The sequence below is a fragment of the Trachemys scripta genome, chromosome 6 (assembly GCF_013100865.1).
Source record: "Trachemys scripta elegans isolate TJP31775 chromosome 6, CAS_Tse_1.0, whole genome shotgun sequence".
In the NCBI taxonomy this organism is placed as follows: Eukaryota; Metazoa; Chordata; order Testudines; family Emydidae; genus Trachemys; species Trachemys scripta.
In genome coordinates, this window is record NC_048303.1 from 102349253 (window position 1) to 102369812 (window position 20560).

Consider the following 20560-nt stretch of genomic DNA (forward strand, 5'->3'; position numbering starts at 1 on the left):
TTGAGATACTTTTGATACTCCATTGAGAACAATAGGGAATGCTCCAGACAGCTGTGGAGACCACCAGCGCTGTCCTTGCTCTCCCTGATTCAGTACCTGAGTTCTACACCTGCTGCCCAAGAAAAGGGATGAGAGGCGAGATAAACAACCCATTGTTGGCTCTCCCCAGGAGAGTTAAGTCAGTGGAAATAAATTAGTTGCCACTGAGCTTTTTGGCCAAGTGGCTCAGAGATAGCAGGGAAAGAAATGGCCATCACCTGAGTTCCCTTCTCCAGAGAAGCATATTTGCTACCTGCCTCAATTTGTCTGGACCTCTCCTGAGTTTTGACAGAGTCCCAGTTATCTGCCTCTTTGTTCTGAGTATTCAGAATTTGTGTCTGCTTACAAGGCTGTACTGGAGGCTTCAGAAGATGCCTCATCCTCTTCCTAGCTCTCACTGTCCACTGTTGCTTCCTATGCCTCACTGCAGTGGCAGAGGGAACCGTCCTTTGGCCCTTGCCAGTTGCAGCAGATAGCCCAATTTAGGAGGGAAGAAAGGGAACACCATGGAGGGGGCAAAAAGAAAAAGGGAGAAAACGAGGACACAGTGGTGGAAGGAAGTGGGGTGGAAGTAGAGAGAAATGAGGGGGCAGAAACAGAAGGGCACAAATATTTGGGTAGATATTACTGTAACACCCAGGTATTGATGTCAGGAAGTGAGAGCTGGTAGAACCTCAGCACATGGGGCCAAAGAGAAAAGTGACAAAGGATGGGAAAAACCTCAAAAGGGAAGGAGAAGGGGACATAAGAGAAATGAGAGAGGAGAGTAGTGGGTATCTCTGGGTAAGAGGAAAAGATACAATTCAAAGAGGAAAGCAGGTATCTACCTTTGCCTCTTAAAAACAGCAGATGAAAGTAGGTCTTCTACCAACACAGCTAGATTGGGAAAGCCATGGCCTGTTGGTACAAGGAGGGGGTTGTGAATAACAGGATTGTGCTTCTATATGGGACAAATGAAAGGAAAGCAAGAACAGCTGCTGTGGTATTTATAGCCATCTAAATAATCTAAAAGCGACCAAAATGTGTTCTGGAGTCTAAAAGCCCACAGATCCCTAACTTGTTCTGAGAGTTGTCCCTTGACAACTGTGGGGAAAGGGTAGTGGGGCTTTGATGGTGATAGATAGGTAAGCCTGCCCCTTCTCTAGGGGCATTTCCAACTAGGATTTCCTGAAGGGCTATTTTATTGTCCCTCTGAGGCCTGCAAGGAGTTCAGCCTGAGGAGACCTCTGGGCCTGTGTGGATCTCCTTGTAAAATCAGGGCTAAACCTGTGACGGGCCATTAAAGGTTCCCTAAACTCATCTGAGCACAAGGAACTCTAAAGACCCTACCAGGACAGGAGACTTTGCACTAAGCCACCCAGAGCACAAAGAGGAAGAGCTTGCAGAAAGAGATGGTTCCTCTTTCAGAAAAATATTTTAAGAAAATTATAATTAGAAATTATCTTAGTTTTTCTCTAATTAAAATGAAAATTTAATTTAAAAGCAATTTTCTTCACGATTTGTTGGTAACTTGATTATATTTTTGGCAGGAATTGGCATGTTTGTTTGTTTTTTAAAAGATATCTTGTTTAGTTCAGGCTGTGGATTGGGACCTATGCATGCAGATTTATGTACACACAGTAAGCCCCTCCCTATCACTTGCCTGTCACCCTCTCTGTAAAATTTAGATCTGCAAGTAGGGGCCATCTACAGTGGATAAAATTTCCCACTTGCTACCATTGGTTCAGCTTCACTGGTGTTAGCTATACTGGAAGTCTTAATGTGGATGGGCTGCTGGCTGCAACTAGCATTTTTAACATTATGTAACCCTGCTCAGAGCAGGCCTAATCAATGTGATTTTATAAACATCAACTGCAGTCAGTATACATCTCTCCAGTGTAAATGGCCCCTTAGAAAGTGGCCTTTGTAAGACAGTCATGGAATGTTAAACATCTTATCCTGTGCTTTTCCCCTTTTTGTGCTCCACCCTCTTCCCAAAAAATGAATATAGGTTTGCAGAATTAAACAGAATGGCTAGAAAAACTAAAGCCATTTAGATATTTTAATATATATATATATATATATGTTTTAGTATATTGATGTCACTAGCAGCAATTTAAATAGAAAAATCTCTTAATCCAGTAGCAAAAACTAGAGAGGTTGATGTTAGAATATTCTATCAGTTCAACAATCAAATAAGAGTCTCCTACAAATATTAGCATAAAACATTAGCCATGTTTTACATTTATTATGTTGTTTATATCCACAATACTTCAAACTCATTTTGTATCTGTCATCTGTAAAGAAATACTTATTTGGGTCTTGACATTTAAGTTTTATTCTAGTCTCTAGTAGCTTTTATTTTTAACTTGAATACACCTATACAAACTGATGTAATTACAGTACATTGTATTTTTAAAGTTTAACATATAATAAATTGTCTCCATCCCAAAAAGCAATATTTTGTTTGAATGTTGTTATTGTAAACCATATCTCTCTATCAATGTAACCATTCAGGCTTGTTCATTTGTACAGAACAAAGGAGTTATAATCTGCAGCAATATATTGGCTAGCCAAAAGTTTTATAGCCGGGCATGCATTTGATTTATAGGTCAGTGTGAATGAGTTTTCATGTTTTTTAAATTTGCTTACAGCATCTAACAAAGGAGTGGGACCCTTTTGTCTTTTCTATAAGATATTTGTTGTTTGGTCAATTGACCTCAATGATATTGCACATGTGAGTAAAATTACTTGTGTGCTTAAGACCCATAGTTTGTAAACTGTTAGTGAATCCTTTAGGATGAAAGGCACTATATAAATATAAAATTATTTTATTATGGCTGCATTCATTTTAACCATGTCCTTATACTCCTGAAAATGATTAACTTCTGGTTTACAAGTTGAATGTTTTTTTTTGTTTTTTGTTTTTTTTTTTAAGTCTGCCTGGGTTCTTCAGCATTCAGATCTCTAAAATGTCATTTGCAGTCTTGCACAGACACCAATCAGACGATATTTGTTTTCTAAATCAACCTTTTATTTAAAAAATACCTTTCTATTCTCAGAGGAGCTACAGGTACGACAAAGAAAAAACAACAGCCACATTGTCCCCAGGTTTCTTTCCTGTTTTTGTAAAAATATCATGTGTAACTAGTTACAGAGGATTATAGTGAACTCTAGAATGAATAGGAACATTATCCTGATAGAGTTAAGTGACACCCCCCCACACACCAAAAAAAAATCCACTCCTTTTTCTTAACACCTTAAGGTATTTTATCTAAACAAAGTCTGATACACAGTATATGTTGTTAGCACATCTAGGACATGTCAAAGTTTAATTATGAAAATCAACCATGAGAAAAGCAGTGTTCCCAACTGAGTTAATAACTAGTTACCTATCTAGAAATAGACTCAATTCTTAGGAAGAGTTCCCAGTGTGTTAAATGATGCAGTTTTGGGCCCTGTAGTCTGGGGAATCTATACATGTAAATCACTGGACAGATTGGAATTAATGGCCTACTAAAGGCTCAATCAGCCTAAATTGAGGCACCTGTAGCAGAGAAGGTAGGAGGGAAGGGAGGTGGCTGCTGCTTTTGCTGTGGGAGAGAAGGTGGGCTAGGGACAGGGGAGAATAGTGTTTAGCAGATTCCCCTGGAGAAACAGGAAGAATTTAGAAGTTTGTGTTGCTCATGCTTGTTTGCCAGAAAGGGTAGAACTGTAAGTGATCTTGCTTCAGGGCTCAGCCTTTCTGCCACAGAAGGTGTTGTTGGCTGGGTGCAGCAGCAGCTCCGCTGGGAAACTGAAGCTAAGTGGCTGCTGTAAGGCACAACACTGCAAAGGGGGCCCTGTGGTAAGGATGTACTTTAACAATGACACTTTATATTAAAACATGCTGTACCCTGGCATCTTTCAATTATTCATGGGATAGTGGTTGCTTCCCCATACATAATGAGGTTTTCAAATTTAATGTGGAAAAACCTTGAACATTCTCCTTTTCTTCCACCTGGAAAAAATACTGATGAAGGTAACCAGGAACATATTTATTCTCAATTGCATACCACAGTAATCCAGGCAAAAGGTAATCTGAATATGACGTAGTGACAATGTTGTATTGTGAGTTTGAAGATGTCCTTGGTTAAACCACTTAGCTGTAACTTATATGCAGTCTCAAGCCATTCTTTGATATATTTGGTTTGTTGGTTATCATCTGCTGTACAGACTGTGATATCTACACATCTAACTGGCTCTTTACAGTGGAACAGGGCATCTCAAAGATTCAGGGTGCAAAAATGTAGCCGTATAATCTATAAAGTTCCCGTTCTGTAGTGACAAAGACTTCAAATCTTTAGGGATGACTAGAGACCTAGACTTTATCAAAACAGCTGATTACATGCACAACTTTCTACTCGCAGATCCTTCAGCCTTTCAATCACAAGATCTTCTGAATGAGATAAGTACATCACATTAATGGAGGATCGCTTCTGGGGCACACAGCGGGAACTGCAAGCAAAAAACCAAACAAATCTGAAATTAGTTTTATTTGGGGAGGAAATAATCTCAAAATACTATATTGATCCAAATTTGCCATATCAAATAATAGAGCTGAAACAAGCAATTACACCAGCTAAAAATCTGGCCTCTGAATTGGTGTAACTCCATCAGTGGCACTATGCCAGTTACACCTGCTAAGGAGCTGGCCTGAGATTTCTGTTGATACTTCAGGTGCACACATTACTGTACAGGACCTATTTTTAAAAAAATAAGGTCTGCCAGTTGGAGAAGCAAGGAAAGTTATGAATTGTTTCCCCCACTCCCTCCCACCCCCCCAAAACCCAAATCACAGCCTGGTGACTCAGAATCCCCTCCCTCCCTCAGCAGGTTTCTGGCTTGCTCAGCTGCGGTCCCTGGCAGCTGAGCCTGGGCAGGGAGTGAAAGCTACCTCCCCATCCCAGCTCTCTCAGGCAGCTGCTGGGCTACAGAGCAAGCGGGAAGGGCCGGCATTAGAAATGGCTCTCCCCTGCCAGGGAGAGTGGCCTGGGCGGGCAGGCACAGCGCAAGGACAGAGCGCCCCCCCACAGGTAACATGTGGCGGGGAGAGCATGGTGGCCCCTCCTGCCAGGGAGAGTGGTGGAACGTGTCTCTGTGTGTGTGTGGGGGGGAACATGTGACTTTCCCTTAAGATCATGCGTCTCCCAGTATGGGGAGGCACCAGTTCTCTATGGGGCACCCTCGGAAGAGGGGGTGGGAAGAGGTGGGGCCTTGGGGGAAAAGGTGGAATGGGGGCGGGGTCTGGGACAGAGCACCCCCCCCCCCCCAGGAAATCAGGCAGTCGGCTCCTATGGGTGAATTAGAACTGGACCTGAACAAACCCCCTAGATCCACGCACCCCAAAATGTGGTCTGAGCCCCCCCAAACTTTCAGAAGTTTGTGCCCATTTCTACTGTGAATGGCACTTCACTTAAGGATAGCTCAAATATGTTTCTCACTACTTTATAAAAAAAAAAAAATCCAGTTGCATTGCTGGTTCTTTCCACCTCCCAGTAATGTTTGTCTGAACACATCAAGTATTTTCTGAATGATCAATACTGAAGCCTGGGTTTTTGAAAAGGAACTGTGGGTGTTAGGTGTCCAATTTCAATTAACTTTCAATAATTGGGCACTTGTCTGTCTTGGGCCCCTTTGAAAATCCCAGCTGGAGGTAAAAGCTATTTCTGGGGCCAGTTAAGACTTTTGCTCCCTGTGTTGTGTTACTGTTGTTCAAGCAGACTGGTATTTGTAAATATCATAAGCCCAATTCTTAATTTCAGTGAGACTTGCTTCCACACAGCAGCTGTAGAATTGGGCTCTGTGTTGTTTTTATTAAGGATATAGGTATCTATGTCCTATTTAATATATTACCTCATCCTGTTTTCTGTTTTATTTATTACACCCCGCTGTGCTTCAGAGAGCTCTCCAGATTCTTCGTCGGAGCATTCTCCTCTTAAAGAAAAGAGTTAAAAACGTTATTAAAGCTAATGTTTAAAATAATTATATAATAAGTAGGTTGGGGGGGAAAGTGTCTGTACATCTGGGTGTAGTGCTTAGTTAGTTTTTTAAAAGTAATATTTAAAAATATTAGATTCTGCTGCAGCTGAATGTATTTTTATAAAATGAGATTCAATAATATGATTCAAGGGTTTTAGCCAATATACCAAATGGAGGACATTATTGTCTTACTGAAGTAATCTTATAAATAGCATTTGTAAGTGTAAGAGAATAACTTTTTAAAAGTGTAGAATAAAGGCTCAAGTACCATTCATCTCTAAAGTCAAATTCTTTCCACTGGACTGACCAGTGACTCGTACCTCATACCCTCCCTCCCTCTCCCCAGCTGCCTTGAAGTGGAAGAATTTGCTTCACAAGAATATACATCAGCTGTGCGTCAGTTATGACAAACTATGCTACATTGCTCATATATTGGCCTAGGATTAGATACATAAGAACCGCTAAATCATTCTGAGTTAACAGAAGTAAACCCACTCGGTCTTTTGAATAATGACAGATAAAATGGGACATCTGACTACATTTAGGTGCTTAAGCATAGTCTGTGATACTTTTTTTAAATCTGAGAGGCAGCTTCTGCTTTTCTCATCTTCCACTATACTTCTGCGAGTGCAATTAACAGGATTAGTATTAGGCCTCATTGATCCCTTTTGCTGTTGCAGGACAATGCATTTGCCTAGGTAAGAGTTTTAACAGATTTACTGCAGAAAAGCAAAGACAAGACTGGTATGTCCAGCCACTCTATAAAACGTGTCACTTTGTGGATACATTAACCACAGTATATCTCAGAAATTATGCCATTTGAGTAAATCATATCATGTACTGTATTTGTGTTTCAGCTAGTACCATAGATGGATGCTTTCCTAAAGCCGTATCAGAACTTCACTGCTGTCACACCCATGCTGTTCCAGTGTTTGGTTTCTAAACCCTGACAACCCTACTAAATAGTGGGTTCATTAAGATATCTATATTTGCACATTTGGCACCACACTGAGAGCAAACTACTGAATTATTGTGACATAAACCAAATCTGAACCCAGTTCTCTCAAGGTGAAAAGATGTAGTATTTTAACCCCCAATTCCTACTCTAAATGCCAAAAAGTAGCAGATATATCCAGCAAATGTGCTGCTGGACATACTTGGTACAAACTGACTTTCCAATCATTTGAATGAACTTCCTACATCATGGAAGAGATTTTAAAAGTAGCTACTTGCAAAAACTTGTGAAGAAGCCAGGAGGCTCCAGAATCCAGTGACTCAGTTGCATTGTCTGAAAGTTCACATAGTGTTGGTGAAGGCTGCACTGTTGTAGCCTGGAATCTTCTGGCAAGTTTCTCCTTCTCTCTGTAGCGCAGTGTTGGCATTCTCTAGTGACCTGCTGTTTACTTCCACCATATAGCTCAGTCACCAGGAAGCGATAAGCCACCAGTAAGGGCTCACTCCGGGTGCATCTGTTCAAACAGTACAGGCTCTTAGTCAGAGCTTCATGGAGAACCAAGCTGCCACTGTCGTCCGTGAATCGTAGCTGAAAGCCTATGACATCTGAGGTGGTCTCATTCAAAATGGCTGAAATGTTAAAGACATCATAACCAGATGGTGGTAGCTCATCTAACATCAGCACTTTCTCATCTAAGGCTTCACTTTCTGTGATATTTCCCTGGACCACGGAGATGCTGTGCACAGTAACATTTACTGTCAGCGATTCTGGGTGTAGAGTCTTCCTGAGAAGAACTAATTCTGCAAGCCTCATGGAAGGTTTCAGGTAAGAAATATTAAACCATAGCCATCCTGGAATGCCAAAATCTGGATCTAGGAGAACAATAAATGTACAATTTTATTTCAGACATGGAACCCATAGACAAGGAACCTGAAGGGGAAACTGAGGCAGTGGTTGTGATAACGGTTTCAGTGAAGCAGAGAGGGTGGGTAGACAGGAAGGCAAGGAGGGAGATGAAGGAGAGGATGAGGGCCTTTGGCTCTGGAATTTTCTTTCCTCAATAGTTCAACAGAACCCAAGTTTGTTGATATTCAGGGCATTGTGAAAGACCCATTTATCTTTTGCCTCACTAGGAGGATGATTTGCTGAAAGAGGCGCTTTTGGGAAAGAGCAGGGAGGGGAGATGAGTTTCTGGTTTAAGGGAGAGAGGACTGAGTTTTGTTGTATTATGAGTTTGGGGTTTTTTTGTTGACATTGTGTCAGTTCAGTTACTTTAAACTGTGATTTTCTTTCTGTGCACGTACCTAGAAGTTCTCAATAGGTGCATTTTAAAGAACCAATTAATTATTGAAGGGTGCTGGAACAGCGTAAAACTATATTATGAAATCCAAGGGCCAGGTACCCCAGTATACTCTGGTTGATTTGCACTGTTCTCATGACAGTAAGTCACCACAAACCTGTTTTAAGGCACTGGAGTGGCTTAAAGTCAGGGTGTACCATTGAATCTGGCCCTACCCTTGTAAAACTTGAAAAATATTGATGCAAAATGTAACTTGAGATAAGAAATCTGTATTTAGTTAGAAACATACTGTGACCTTGAAATCAGTAAATTTCCAGAGGATATTTTATTTCTTTTTAGTAACTTTAGTATGACCTTTGTGCATATTTGTAAACACATCTATTAAAAGAATGGTTTGAAGACACAAATTTGTTTGCATGAGCTTAAGTTTCAACTTGGAGCATATTTTGTTTGTTTTTAATGGTTGAATTGTACCTCCCTGACACTCAATTGATAAAACAGAAATGTTTACAGGCCTTTAATGAAAGATGGCATTGCTGTAGTGATCTTACCTTATTAATGATCTCACTGGTTCAACCTTTCTGGAGGGAGATGTGCAGCTAGGTTTTGCTGCCAGCTCAGATTTGGCTTCTTTTATTATTTTTTTAACAGAGATTTCCAACCATGTCAGTGTATGCCTAATTTTTATTTAATTTAAGACAGTACTTTGGATGTCAGCCAAGGTCTAAGGTCCCTAGCGGGTTTCACTAAACTCTTCTGTCTATTTTCCCTGCAACTCTCTTGCTTGCTAATAGTTTTTCTTCTCTGTTTTATTTCATACGCTTATTTGTTTAAGATAAGCTAAGACGATCTTGTTGCTTACAAACTGGATGTTATGGGATCTGTGCCTTAGGTTCCTGAGAACCAGATTCCACACTCAACTATGTGCACACCAGCTCCATCAAGATCAATACAACTGGCACACACATCTGCAGGCTGAGTTTGGCACTAAATAAATCAACTAAATCATCCTAGATGGGGGAGAATATTTGTTTCTTATCTGATTGCCAATTAAAAGTACATAACATAAGAATGTCAACAAGGGTCAGACCAAAGATCCATCTAGCCCAGTATCCTGTCTTCTGACAATATCCAGTGTCAGGTGCTCCAGAGGGAATGAACAGAACAGGTAATCATCAAGTGATCCATCCCGTTTCTCATTCCCAGCTTCTGGCAAACAGAGGCTAGGGACACCATTCCTGCCCATCCTGGCTAATAGCCATTGATGGCCCTATCCTCCATGAATGTATCTAGTTCTTTTTTGACCCAGTTATACTCTTAGCCTGCACAACATCCTATAGCAAGGAGTTCCACAGATTAACTGTGCATTGTGTGAAGAAATACTTCCTTGTATTTGTTTTAAACCTGTTGCCTATTAATTTCCTTTGGTGACCCCTAGTTCTTGTGTTCTGAGAAGTAGTAAACAACACTTCCTTATCTACTTTTTCTACACCAGTCATGATTTTATAGACCTCAATCATATCTCCCCTTAACCATCTCTTTTCCAAGCTGAAAAGTCCCAGTCTTATTAATCTCTCCTTTCCTGAACCTTTTCCAATTCCAATATATCTTTTTTGAGATGGAGCAACCATATCTGTACACAGTATTCAAGATGTGGGCGTACCATGGATTTATATAGAGGCAACATGATATTTTCTGTCCGATTATCTATCCCTTTCTTAATTATTCACAGCATTTTGTTCGCTTTTTTGACTGCTGCTGCACATTGAGTGGATGTTTTCAGAGAACTATCCACAATGATGCCAAGATCTCTTTCTTGAGTGGTAACAGCTAATTTAGACCCCATCATTTTATATGTATAGTTGGGATTATGCTTTCCAATGTGCATTACTTTGCATTTATCAACATTGAAGTGAGGTTCTTACCCACGAAAGCTTATGCTCCCAATATTTCTGTTAGTCTTAAAGGTGCCACAGGACCCTCTATTGCTTTTTACAGATTCAGACTAACATGGCTACCCCTCTGATATGGTGGTTTGACTTTCCATGTCCAAAGACACATTGTTTAAAATTAGGACTGTCAATCACAATTAATCTCATGTGATTAACTCAAACATTAATCATGATTAATCGCACTTATAATAATAGAATACTAATTGAAATGTATTAAATATTTTTGGATATTTTTGTACATTTTCAATATTTATTTCAATTACAACACAGAATACAAAGTGCACAGTGCTCACTTTATATTATTATTTTTATTAGAAATATATGTATGTAAAAATGATAAACGAAAGTGTTTTTCAGTTCACCTCATACAAGTAACTCCTCACTTAGTCATCCCGGTTAACGTTGTTTCGTTGTTACGTTGCTGATCAATAAAGAATGTGCTCATTTAAAGTTGTGCAATGCTCCCTTATAACGTTGTTTGGCAGCCACCTGCTTTGTCCACTGCTTGCAGGAAGAGCAGCCCGTTGGAGCTAGCTGGTGGGGGCTTGGAATGAGGGTGGACCAGTAGCCCCCCCTCAGCTCCCCGCTCCCTAAGTTCCCTGAGCAGCAGCCACCCAGGAGGCTATCAATTGCTGGCAAATATTTGTAATAAAAAATAAATACAAAATAAGCATTGTACCCTTTGTATTCTGTGTTGTAATTGAAATTAATATATTTGAAAATCTAGTAAACATCAAAATATTTAAAATAAATGGTATTCTATTGTTGTTTAACAGCGCGATTAGTCACAATTAATATTTTTTAATTGCGATTAATTTTTTTAATCGCTTGACAGCCCTACTTAAAATGCATTCTCCCAGGACTGACCAGTGTACTGGACCCTGATCAGGATGGGGATGGACTGTTGGAGCGTTAGTTAGTTAACTTCTAGGATACAACAGCAGAAATGGAAGAGATTTTGTGGGAAATAAATAGCTTCAGAGCCCAGTTCTGCTCCTGGTGTGGACAGGACCTTAGCCTTACACTGTAGACATTATGTTCAGCCTCATCCAGCACAAAGGGTGTCCTTTTATAGGTCACCAGTCTAATACCACAGATTAGAAGAAGCCCACCCAGTTTCTAGGACCGATGCACTATCTGGACCCAGACTAGTTGGTTTGGCCAGGTCCAAAACTGAAGAGGGCCCACACCAATCACTATGTGGAAGGCTGTGGCTGATGTGTGACTCTCCTTGCCAGATAATGCATCTTTTGCTTTCATCCATGTCATTCACCCATCTATGTGGAGGCCCAAGATGTGGCACTGGAAATATCCCATTTCTCTTTCCCCAGGTATGTGATGACTCAGGTTAAGTTCAGCTGGTTCCCACCTGTCTTCCATTATTCACCCAGATCTTATCTAGGTAAATAAATGCTGCAGAGGGTGCCTGAGGCCCCTTACTGGTTCAGGGCACAATACCCCAGAACAATGAGGCACAGGATGCACAGCTTTGCTTTTAACAGCTGCTCTAAAATGGAGCAGTGCTTGCTGTTTCCTGCCACCCACTGATGACAACATGTGTGCAGGAGACCTGGAGCCTACCCCCACCTCCATGCTAGATATCCGTGCCCTTTTAGGACATTGGCACTTGTAGTGTGGGAGCTAGCCCCACTCCAGCCTACCCGTTCAAGGTAGCGCTATGTTTCTGTTTAGCCCAGGAGGTCAATCCTAATTTAGCGACCCTAGGAGACACTCTCAGCCGTGTCTCTGTGGTTAGGGCTTCTCTGCATAGGATTTCGGCCTGGAGGCTAACCCTAGAAACTTAGCTGACAGCATAATCCCCCATGGCGATAGACGTATAGTTAGAGTGACAGATGGGGAGAGCACTGCACAGTATCTCCGAGGACAGGGGCCTGTAAGCTGTAACAGGAAGCAGGAGTCACAGCCGGGGCTTAAGCCACCCTCCACGCCCTATAGATTGGAAGCACGGGACAAGGAGCAGCCAGAGTGAGACTCAGCTAAGGGCCAGCATCCCAACCAGAGCATCCCCCGATTGATGGCAGGAAGCATCGAGTTCCCCTTCCCAGCACAGGGCAAGCAGCAGCCAGTACCAAGGAGTAGTGGTAACCCCAACCACAGACCTTTACTTGGACCAGGACAAGGAGCAGCCAAATAAGCCCCAGAATTATCTAGACACGGACCCAGGGAGATGCCGGGACTACTCTGAAACGATTCCTGTATTCCTGAAACTTTTTTTTAATGCTGCAACCTTGCCAGGCATCTGTCTGGTAATCACGCCATTTGCTGTCTTTCATGTAACAAGATTAGATATAGTCATCAAGTGTGCAAATTAGGGTGTTATGTCACTTGCATGAAATCTCCAGACTTCTGAACCATCAGCCTTAATAGTTATATTATAAATATACACAGGCCATTCTGGTTTCACTGCCGAAAAGCAGCATGACAAGCACAACGTAAACAGACTGGATAAATGGTGACAAGTAAATTAGATTTTTAAAAACTCATTTTTAAAAATATCAATTGTTGTTAGTAATGTGAGTAAGGACTTTTTTTGATGTGGTTTGTCTTGGCGATAGTCTCCATAAGACTGACATGTGCAGGTAGTTTCAACTGGTGACTGAAGTTTAGTTGGTTGGGAGTTAAGGTAGCTTCTCATTTCTAAACTGCTCTGTCCTCAAAGCAGTCACTTGAAAGAAACTGATCCTTTTTATTTAACTCTGGCCTAGGAGACTGTATAGAGATCTCTCAAAACAAATGCTGTGTGTAATAAAATGTATAAAGCAGATATTGAAACGGTAAAGTAATAGTTTTATAAAAGCAATGTCATTAATGATAAGAGAAAAAAAAAGAAAATCTATTGGATAACCTGTTTTTAAAAGGAAACCATTTCAAACTGGCAATATTTTTTCCCCTTAGGGATTGTTTATCATGGTAATGTTTAAAGTTATTCAAGATATGATGTAAATCACAAATAAATAGTGGTCAGTTTCCTACCTTGGATGCTCCTGAAACTCTGCACAAGAGTCCCTTCGCTGTTTAAGGCTGGTGGGTTTCGTAGATGATAGACTAACTTCATGTAGTGGTGAGGCTTGGTCCTGAGAGGTATGGATAACTTATTGATATGTAGCATTTCCAGGATGGCCTTGCTTAACTGTTCATCTGTTCCCCAGATAAGCTGGCATTTCCCTGCCCCTGGGCAGTGAGAACAAAACATCAACAGCAATCCACAGATGAGTCCTAAAAACAGAGAAACAATGCTCATGGTGGGTCTGTGAGTAAACAAAGTTTTAGAGAAAAAACAGAATGTAGCCTTTTGCTGGCTCCTGGTGTTTTGTCTTCTAGCTATAATTGCAGAGGGGTAATAATACTCAGCCAGAAAACTGCAGTTAATTAGTTGCAAGGACTTGGTGCCATTGGCACTGTCCTGAAAACTAATTACTGGTAAACAGAAAGTCCTAGAAGACTTCATTCGGAGGATGTGTATTTACTACACACACACATTACCTCTCTTTCTTTCTCCCTGGTTTGTTGTTGGGACAAAAGCATTTTGTATGTTGTGAAGATGATGTATAGAATTTTCGTTTCTGTTTTTTAAATAGTTTTGTTCATTTAGATTAAGTGACTCGTTGTTATGGAAACGGAAGTCCCTTAATCTATTCACAGGCAGTTTGTGGCAACGGTAGCAGTAATGCATGCTTTCCCACACTCCCTGCACGAATGACATTAACCTTGACTTGGGAAGACCACCCGCTGCACACATAAGAGGTGGTTTATTCTGCATTCCACCTCAGTCCTATGTCTTTAGTGAGCACAAACTGCCAGTTGTCCTAAATCCTTCCAGAATATTATGCATTGTTTGTACAGCTAGCTGCTACCCACTGGGGGTCAGAACCTCAGACCACTCAATCGATTTCACTTTGCACTAGATCGGGTACTTGAATTATTGTCACAAGAGTAAAAGGCCCTTGACTTAGCCCCTGAGCCATTCCATTCCCTATTTACTCTCTTCTACTAGTTTCAGTATAACATAACTTTTCTCTCAGGCTTTTTTGGGGGGAGGGGGAGTAGGGGGGAAGGAGGGGCCAAAGAATTTTGAACAATAAACTTCATCAAACCACATGTATTTAACTGTTTTGCTAACAACCTAGATTAAACATTTAAGAGGATTTTTTTAAATGAGAATTTCACTTTTCACAATTTGTGCGGCTTGTTCACAAACAGTAAGTCAGCGCACACACCTTGGGGCATCTCCTGGAGCCGGAGCGATAAATGAAACAGATGCATTTTGTGACTTTTTCTGTTTACAAATTGTCCATGATTTTCTTCATTATTTCAAAGTTATTTGCTCTTCAAAGTAATTTGCCAAATAATTTCTGCAACATATTCTTGGTCTGTGGCTTGGTCTGTAAATATTCCATATCTGAAATTCAAACTGAGCTGTTTTGATTAGATGTCTAGGACATGTGATACACTTCTGCTCTTTGACTGGATGGCCATAATTTAGAATGGGACGTCTGGTGCAAATATTTGCATCTACAAAACTAGTGTTAGCTTTTTATTAATAGTCTGCAACATTGACTTAAAATTGGCTGCTTATGTGATCATTCCTGAATCTTTGTGAAATGCAAACATGGAAGAGACGGGAACACAGTGAAAACCTCTATGACTAAAAATTCAAATTTCAATTTCACTGACCTTTTTTTGAAGCATTCACCTTGCTCTTGTAGGTTAGCCATTTTAACAGTAGTAAAAATAAGGTTAAGTACTTTACAGGCCTTTTGCAGAATGACCACAGTTAGGATCCATCTCTGTTTAGAATATGGCCATTTAGGGGTCGCTTGAAGTAGGACACATGGAGAGTGAAATTCACCCCCTGTGGAGAGGGTCTGTACCATGTAAGTCCCACTTGAGACCTCAAAATAGGGAGCTGAATGTGCAAGTACCTCTGAAAATCAACCCTCAGGTGTTTCAAGTTGGGGACCCAAAAACAGGACTCAGAATTAGGGGCTACTTTGGAAAATTTGTTTTTAAGTGACTTGACCATAGTGATAGAGTGAATCAATGGTAGGAGCAAGAAAAGAATTTGGCTGTCTTGACTCTAGGACAACTACTCTGTGCACTGCATCTGGCTGCCTCCTACAAGATTGAAGGGAATTAGCAAAGTTGTTTTAGAAAGAAGAAATAAAAAAATGGCCTGCAAAAATTATGATGTAATGAAGCACTAGACCAGCTGGAGAAGTGCCTGTTTTTATAGAACATTTGATGACAAATTACTTCCAATTTTAGATTGTTTGTAAATGCACTTTAGAAACAAAATATATTTTTCCTTGATTTAGCCCACCAGGAAAAAAGCCAAATAATTACACTGTGTACAAATCTATTTAATTACTTAGCACTGACTACAGTATTTTAAAGACCACTGCTATTAGATTAGGGGCTGATCTTAATAGGATTTCTCAGACAGATTTTCAGTAAACAGGGCCTTAATAAACCATTGCAAACAGGGTACCAAGCAGTATCAGCTCTTACAGTAGGAGTAAATCCTGTTTGGCTGTGAGTAACTCAATAGTAACTTGGCTACAACCATTCTTCCAGTCTGTGCACTAGTCACTGTCCATTTGCACTCCCTGTGACAGTGTTTTGGTCTACTTGTTTCATGTACATGCAGATCCTGTGGTCCCATTTGACTCTGACCCACATTATCCCTTCTGCACTGATCTATTCTGAGGTAACATGGAGCCCTCCATCTATGTAGGGGGCGTGAAGGACCTAGTGTGCAGCCAAGTAGTATACGTAGCACCCAGGCTCACCACAGGGCTCAGACGGAATAGGTGGCCTTGAGCAGGCCCTCTACAAATCCAGCTGTAGATTTCACCCAAATCAAGGGTGCAATCTACAATTTCAGCTTAAACATAGGAAAGGCCTGTTCAGTAAGGGTGGGATAAAAGGTTCCTTTAAGAACACTAAGAGGAAGGGAGGCATATGAAAGCCCTTACAGCAAAGAAAGGAGAAGCAGGCACATGCTGAACTTTCACAAACTGGCTTGCTCCCAAACAGAACAGAAATGAATAGCTTCTGTACATGTGCTAATCGAATGTAAGGAGAACCAAAGCCACATTCTGTTTGCAACTTATACAGGCTGTTAACTGACAAAACTAATAAAGAAATTGGTAAATATTGTTTGCAGGGGAAAGAGAGAATTTGAGGGAAAGGTTTGGGGAAACTAAGCATAAGGCGGAAATAATACGGTGTGCGTGGAAGGTGGTGTGAAATTGCCATCAGATTCTGTGTGGCTAATGTCTATTTGCTGAGCTAAAAATATCAAGTAGTCCTAGTAACTTGGACTGAGTTCTGTATTCCATCCACAGCATCTTTTACGAATACGAATTATTTATTGTTAAAAACATTTCTATTTTTATTTTGCTTAAGTCAAATCTGGATTTTATATCTGCCAAACATATAATGCACCTTCCTATGCATTCACTTGGGTGGCCGTCTGGACACCGCAGAGGTTCATGAATCTGCCTGTATACAGCCTTTGAGCTAATAAAGCTGGGACTTTCAGATCAGGCAATAGAGAACCCCATGTTTAGATCCAGAGGTCCCAGGTTCCATTCCATCCTGAAGCATCACTTTCACTTAGAAAGGTGTGTTCTGTGTTCTTTATATACTGTAAATTTCATGGACCACAGATATTGGCCACTGCTAACAGAGTATATTACTAGGCAATAGACTTTTCAAAAACCAAGTGGCAGTCCAATGTCTGTGGTGGGGTGGCCATTGCTGGGGGGAGAGGGGAAAGGCGGTGATGCAAACAGTCTTTTGAACCAGCTCAGCAGTGCCACTGGGTTCTGAGCCCAAGGCTAAATATTAGATTCACCTTCACACATGCTGGTAATGTGGGGAATGCTGAGTATTTGCCAGTGAACTGCTGCTGCCCAGCTATCTACCCCTGACTGGAAGCAGGAGAGGGAATGATGGACAGTCACTCAGATAGACTCTAACATTTGAAAACTTTATTGATCCATAAAAATAAATGTATATTGATATTTTCAAGTAGAGCTACATATTTTTGTCTAGTGTACGTTTGTGTCTATGTATAGAGAGAATATCTTCTGGTGTGGTATAAAGGTCTGATCCGTATGAGTTTAGAATGGATATAATATTCCTGTGGTAAAGTCTCAAGTGAATTATGTAGGACAATCTCAAACACAGGCAAATGAAACTTTTATACAATGCAGTGTAGTTGTAGTTGTGTTGATCCCAGAATATTAGAGGGACAAGGTGGGTAAGGTAATATATTTTATTGGACCAACTTCTGTTGGGAGAGAGAGACAAGCTTTCAAGCCACACAGAGCTCTTCTTCAAGTCTGGTAAAGTTACTCTGAGCATCACAGTTAAACACAAGGTGGAACAGATTGTTTAGCATAAGTACTTAGGACATATTTCTAAGGGACCATTCAAGGTAGAGTAGCCTTTTAACATCTCTGCAGTTATAGGCCAGAAAGAAAGGGTTATTGTAAGGGTAGTCTGTAGATGGACCATGGGCCAAATCCAGACCACCAGACGCTTTTGAATGGATCCCAAATTTTTGTTATTTACTTATTATTATTTTATTATCACTATTATTATTATTATATTTTCTCTGGAGTCCAGACCTTTACAATACCTTGACCAAGAAATTTGGACCTTGACAAAAAAGAGTTGACTACTTCTGGGTTAGTGGGTTACAGATTGTTGTAATAAGCCATAAATCCAGTGTCTCTGATCAGTCCACGATTTTTAGTGTCTAGCTGAGTTGTGAATTTAAGCTCCCAGGCTGATCTTTTGAAAGTGTTCTGCAGGTTTCCTTTGAGGATGAGGACTGATAGATCAGATATAGAGGGATTGGTGTATGAAAAGTGTTCACCCAGAGGTAACAGGGTGTTTTTGTCTTTTATCATTTTCCTGTGTGAGTTCATTTCAGACCATAGTGATTGTTTGGTTTTACTCATATAGTTGTTGTTGGGACATTTAGTATACCGGATGAGGTACACCAAATATTGTGATAGGCGTGTGTAGGATCCATGGATCTTGAAAAGCGTGTTGTGAGGGGTGTTGATCATTGTAGTAGTGGAGATACGTCTGCAGGTTTTGTATCTCTTCTGGCAGGGTCTGGTGTGCTTTGAGTTGGTGTGTCCTAATCTGTGGGGAGCTTGCTTCTGATGATGAGCTTGAAGAGGCTTGAGGGTTGTTTGAAGGCCAGAAGTGGGGGTTCAGGAAATATTTCTTTCAGGATGTGGTCTCCATTAAGTATGGGTTGTAGTTATTTGATACCCCATATGGGTTCCGGTGTGGGGTGATAGGTGATAACTAGGGGTGTGCGGTCAGAGAGGGTTTTATTTCTGTATTGAAGCAGGTTGTCTTGGGGGTATTTGGGTGGCCCATTCCATGATGTGATCTACTCCTCCGGTGAAATGTCCTTGTTTGGTGAAGGCAGTTTTAAGTATGTTAAGGTGTATATCCGAGACTGTCTCCTTGGAGCGTATTCTGTGGTGTCTTAGTTTCTGGCTGTAGATAACAGATTTCTTGGTGTATTTGGGATGGTTACTGGCTCTATGAAGGTATATGAGGTGATCCATGGGTTTCTTGTATATGGTTGTCTGTATGGTTCTATTGTTGAAGCTGATCGAGGTGTCAAGGAAGTTGATGCTAGTGGGAATGTTCCAGAGAGAGTTTAAGGGATGGGTGGTGGAAATCTGTGAGGGAATTTAAGCCATCTGTCCAGAGAATGAAAATATTGACAATATATCTCAGGTATATCATTGGTTTCATGATGCATTTGTTAGGAAATTCTTCTTCAGGGTTGCCCTTGAAGAGTTTGGCATATTGGAGAGCCATCCTAGTACCCATGTAGGAGCCTATGTAAGAAAAAGACCCATTTCTGTGGCTGGGTGATTTAAAAGCAATTGGCAACTGTCTGACACAGCTCAGAGGTTTGCACGGCCACAACCTCCAAAGAGTCAATAGGGCTGTGAGGTATGGCGCTCCCAGTACTTTTTCTGGGACTTTTCCTGTTGTTTGTGTCAAATGTTGCTATGCTGCGCTTTCCCCAGTAGATGGCAAGCGTCACAAGCTGTAGATGGGTTATTTTTCTTTGCAGAACCTCCACCCCCAGTTAAAACAGTGCATGCTTCAAGAACTCAACTTGGACTAGCTCCTAATACTGTTTGTTTTCTTTTGCTTACAAAAAGAACCATTATTGCTCCTGATTCCATCGTTTTCTTTTCTATGCTGCCACGTGTCCTTTTTAAATAACCACACACTGGAATTGTTTATTTTTTCCTATGCTGTGTTCTTTGAGGCTGTTAAGAAAATAACACATAATATTTTGTTCTTTACTAACAAGCCAATGAGACCTGATTCCTGCATCTCTGCCGTTCTTTGTGATATTACAGAATAATCCCTAATTAAAACATAAGCTAAGAAAACTCTATTTTTTTCTGTATAAAACTAGCCTCTAGAATATTATTTATTTATTTATTTTATCATTTGTTAAGTGCTGACCGTGTTCTTGGCACTGGTCAAACCACAGAAAAACAGTCTTTAAGACACAGCCTAAAGGCCCACTCCTGCAAGGACTCTCGCGTGAGTAAAATAACGCATGTGTCTAAGTGTTTGCAGAATCAAGCTCCAAGCAGAGAAGCAACATAAACATCAAAGTGAACGGCTGTATCTTGGGAATTTTTTGTTTTCTTTTCACTTTCCTGGGTGGATGACAACATTTTTCTTAAATTGAGTTAGTTTTTCTGTGAAGCCAATAAATGCTAACGTTCCAGGCTTAAGGGGATGTGGTAGGATGATAAAAATATAACCAGATGTTCTGGAAATCTTTGTTGTGACACAGCATAATACACTAACTTTATTTTATATAGCATCTTTTATATATGTTGTATCCTGAAATACTTCTCACAGTTTAAAAAATAACAGGAGGAGAGGGAAATGAAGTGGCAGAGGCAAACGGGAAGGGAGGTATTTTAAGACGAGAGTTTAAAGGAAGTGGTGAGCTGCAGAAGTCGGGAGGAGAGCTCAGCTGCTGTTACAGTTGTTGCAGCTGTTAGGCTTAATTTTGAATTTATTTAATTTTAGACAAAGGTCAAAGCCTCTCTAGGGCAGTGTAAGTAAACCCTGTGAGGGAACATTGCTGGGTGTGTGAGAGAAGAATTGCTTACTTTCTAGCCTGGTGTCAGCAGGCCAAGAGAGAAAGTTTTAAGGATAGTTTGACTTCCAAGACAGCGTGGTCTATACATTAGAACAATGATTGGGAATTAAAAT

The 20560-nt window shown here is 40.7% G+C and overlaps 1 protein-coding gene across 1 annotated transcript; it reads right to left on the bottom strand.

The window, feature by feature from the left end:
• Positions 1-3580: 3580 nt before the first annotated feature.
• Positions 3581-13614, bottom strand: LOC117879219 (growth/differentiation factor 3-like). The gene is made up of 4 exons (XM_034774247.1): positions 13241-13614; positions 7269-7866; positions 5914-5994; positions 3581-4515 (listed from the first exon to the last, which is right to left on the bottom strand). Exons 1-4 carry the CDS (start codon positions 13506-13508, stop codon positions 4389-4391), a joined length of 1074 nt encoding a protein of 357 aa, XP_034630138.1. The 5' UTR covers positions 13509-13614; the 3' UTR covers positions 3581-4388.
• Between the last annotated feature and the right edge of the window lie 6946 nt (positions 13615-20560).

What these genes read in the sequence shown, in the direction of transcription:
- LOC117879219 (XM_034774247.1), bottom strand. Translation starts at nt 13,508, where the DNA reads ATGAGCATTGTTTCTCTGTTTTTAGGACTCATCTGTGGATTGCTGTTG. An exon ending in TTCTTCACAAGTTTTTGCAA is followed by an intron (nt 5,995 to 7,268) that starts GTAGCTACTTTT and finishes CTTTTCTTTAAG; the next exon opens with AGGAGAATGCTCCGACGAAG. An exon ending in AAAACAGAAAACAGGATGAG is followed by an intron (nt 4,516 to 5,913) that starts GTAATATATTAA and finishes TTTTGCTTGCAG; the next exon opens with TTCCCGCTGTGTGCCCCAGA.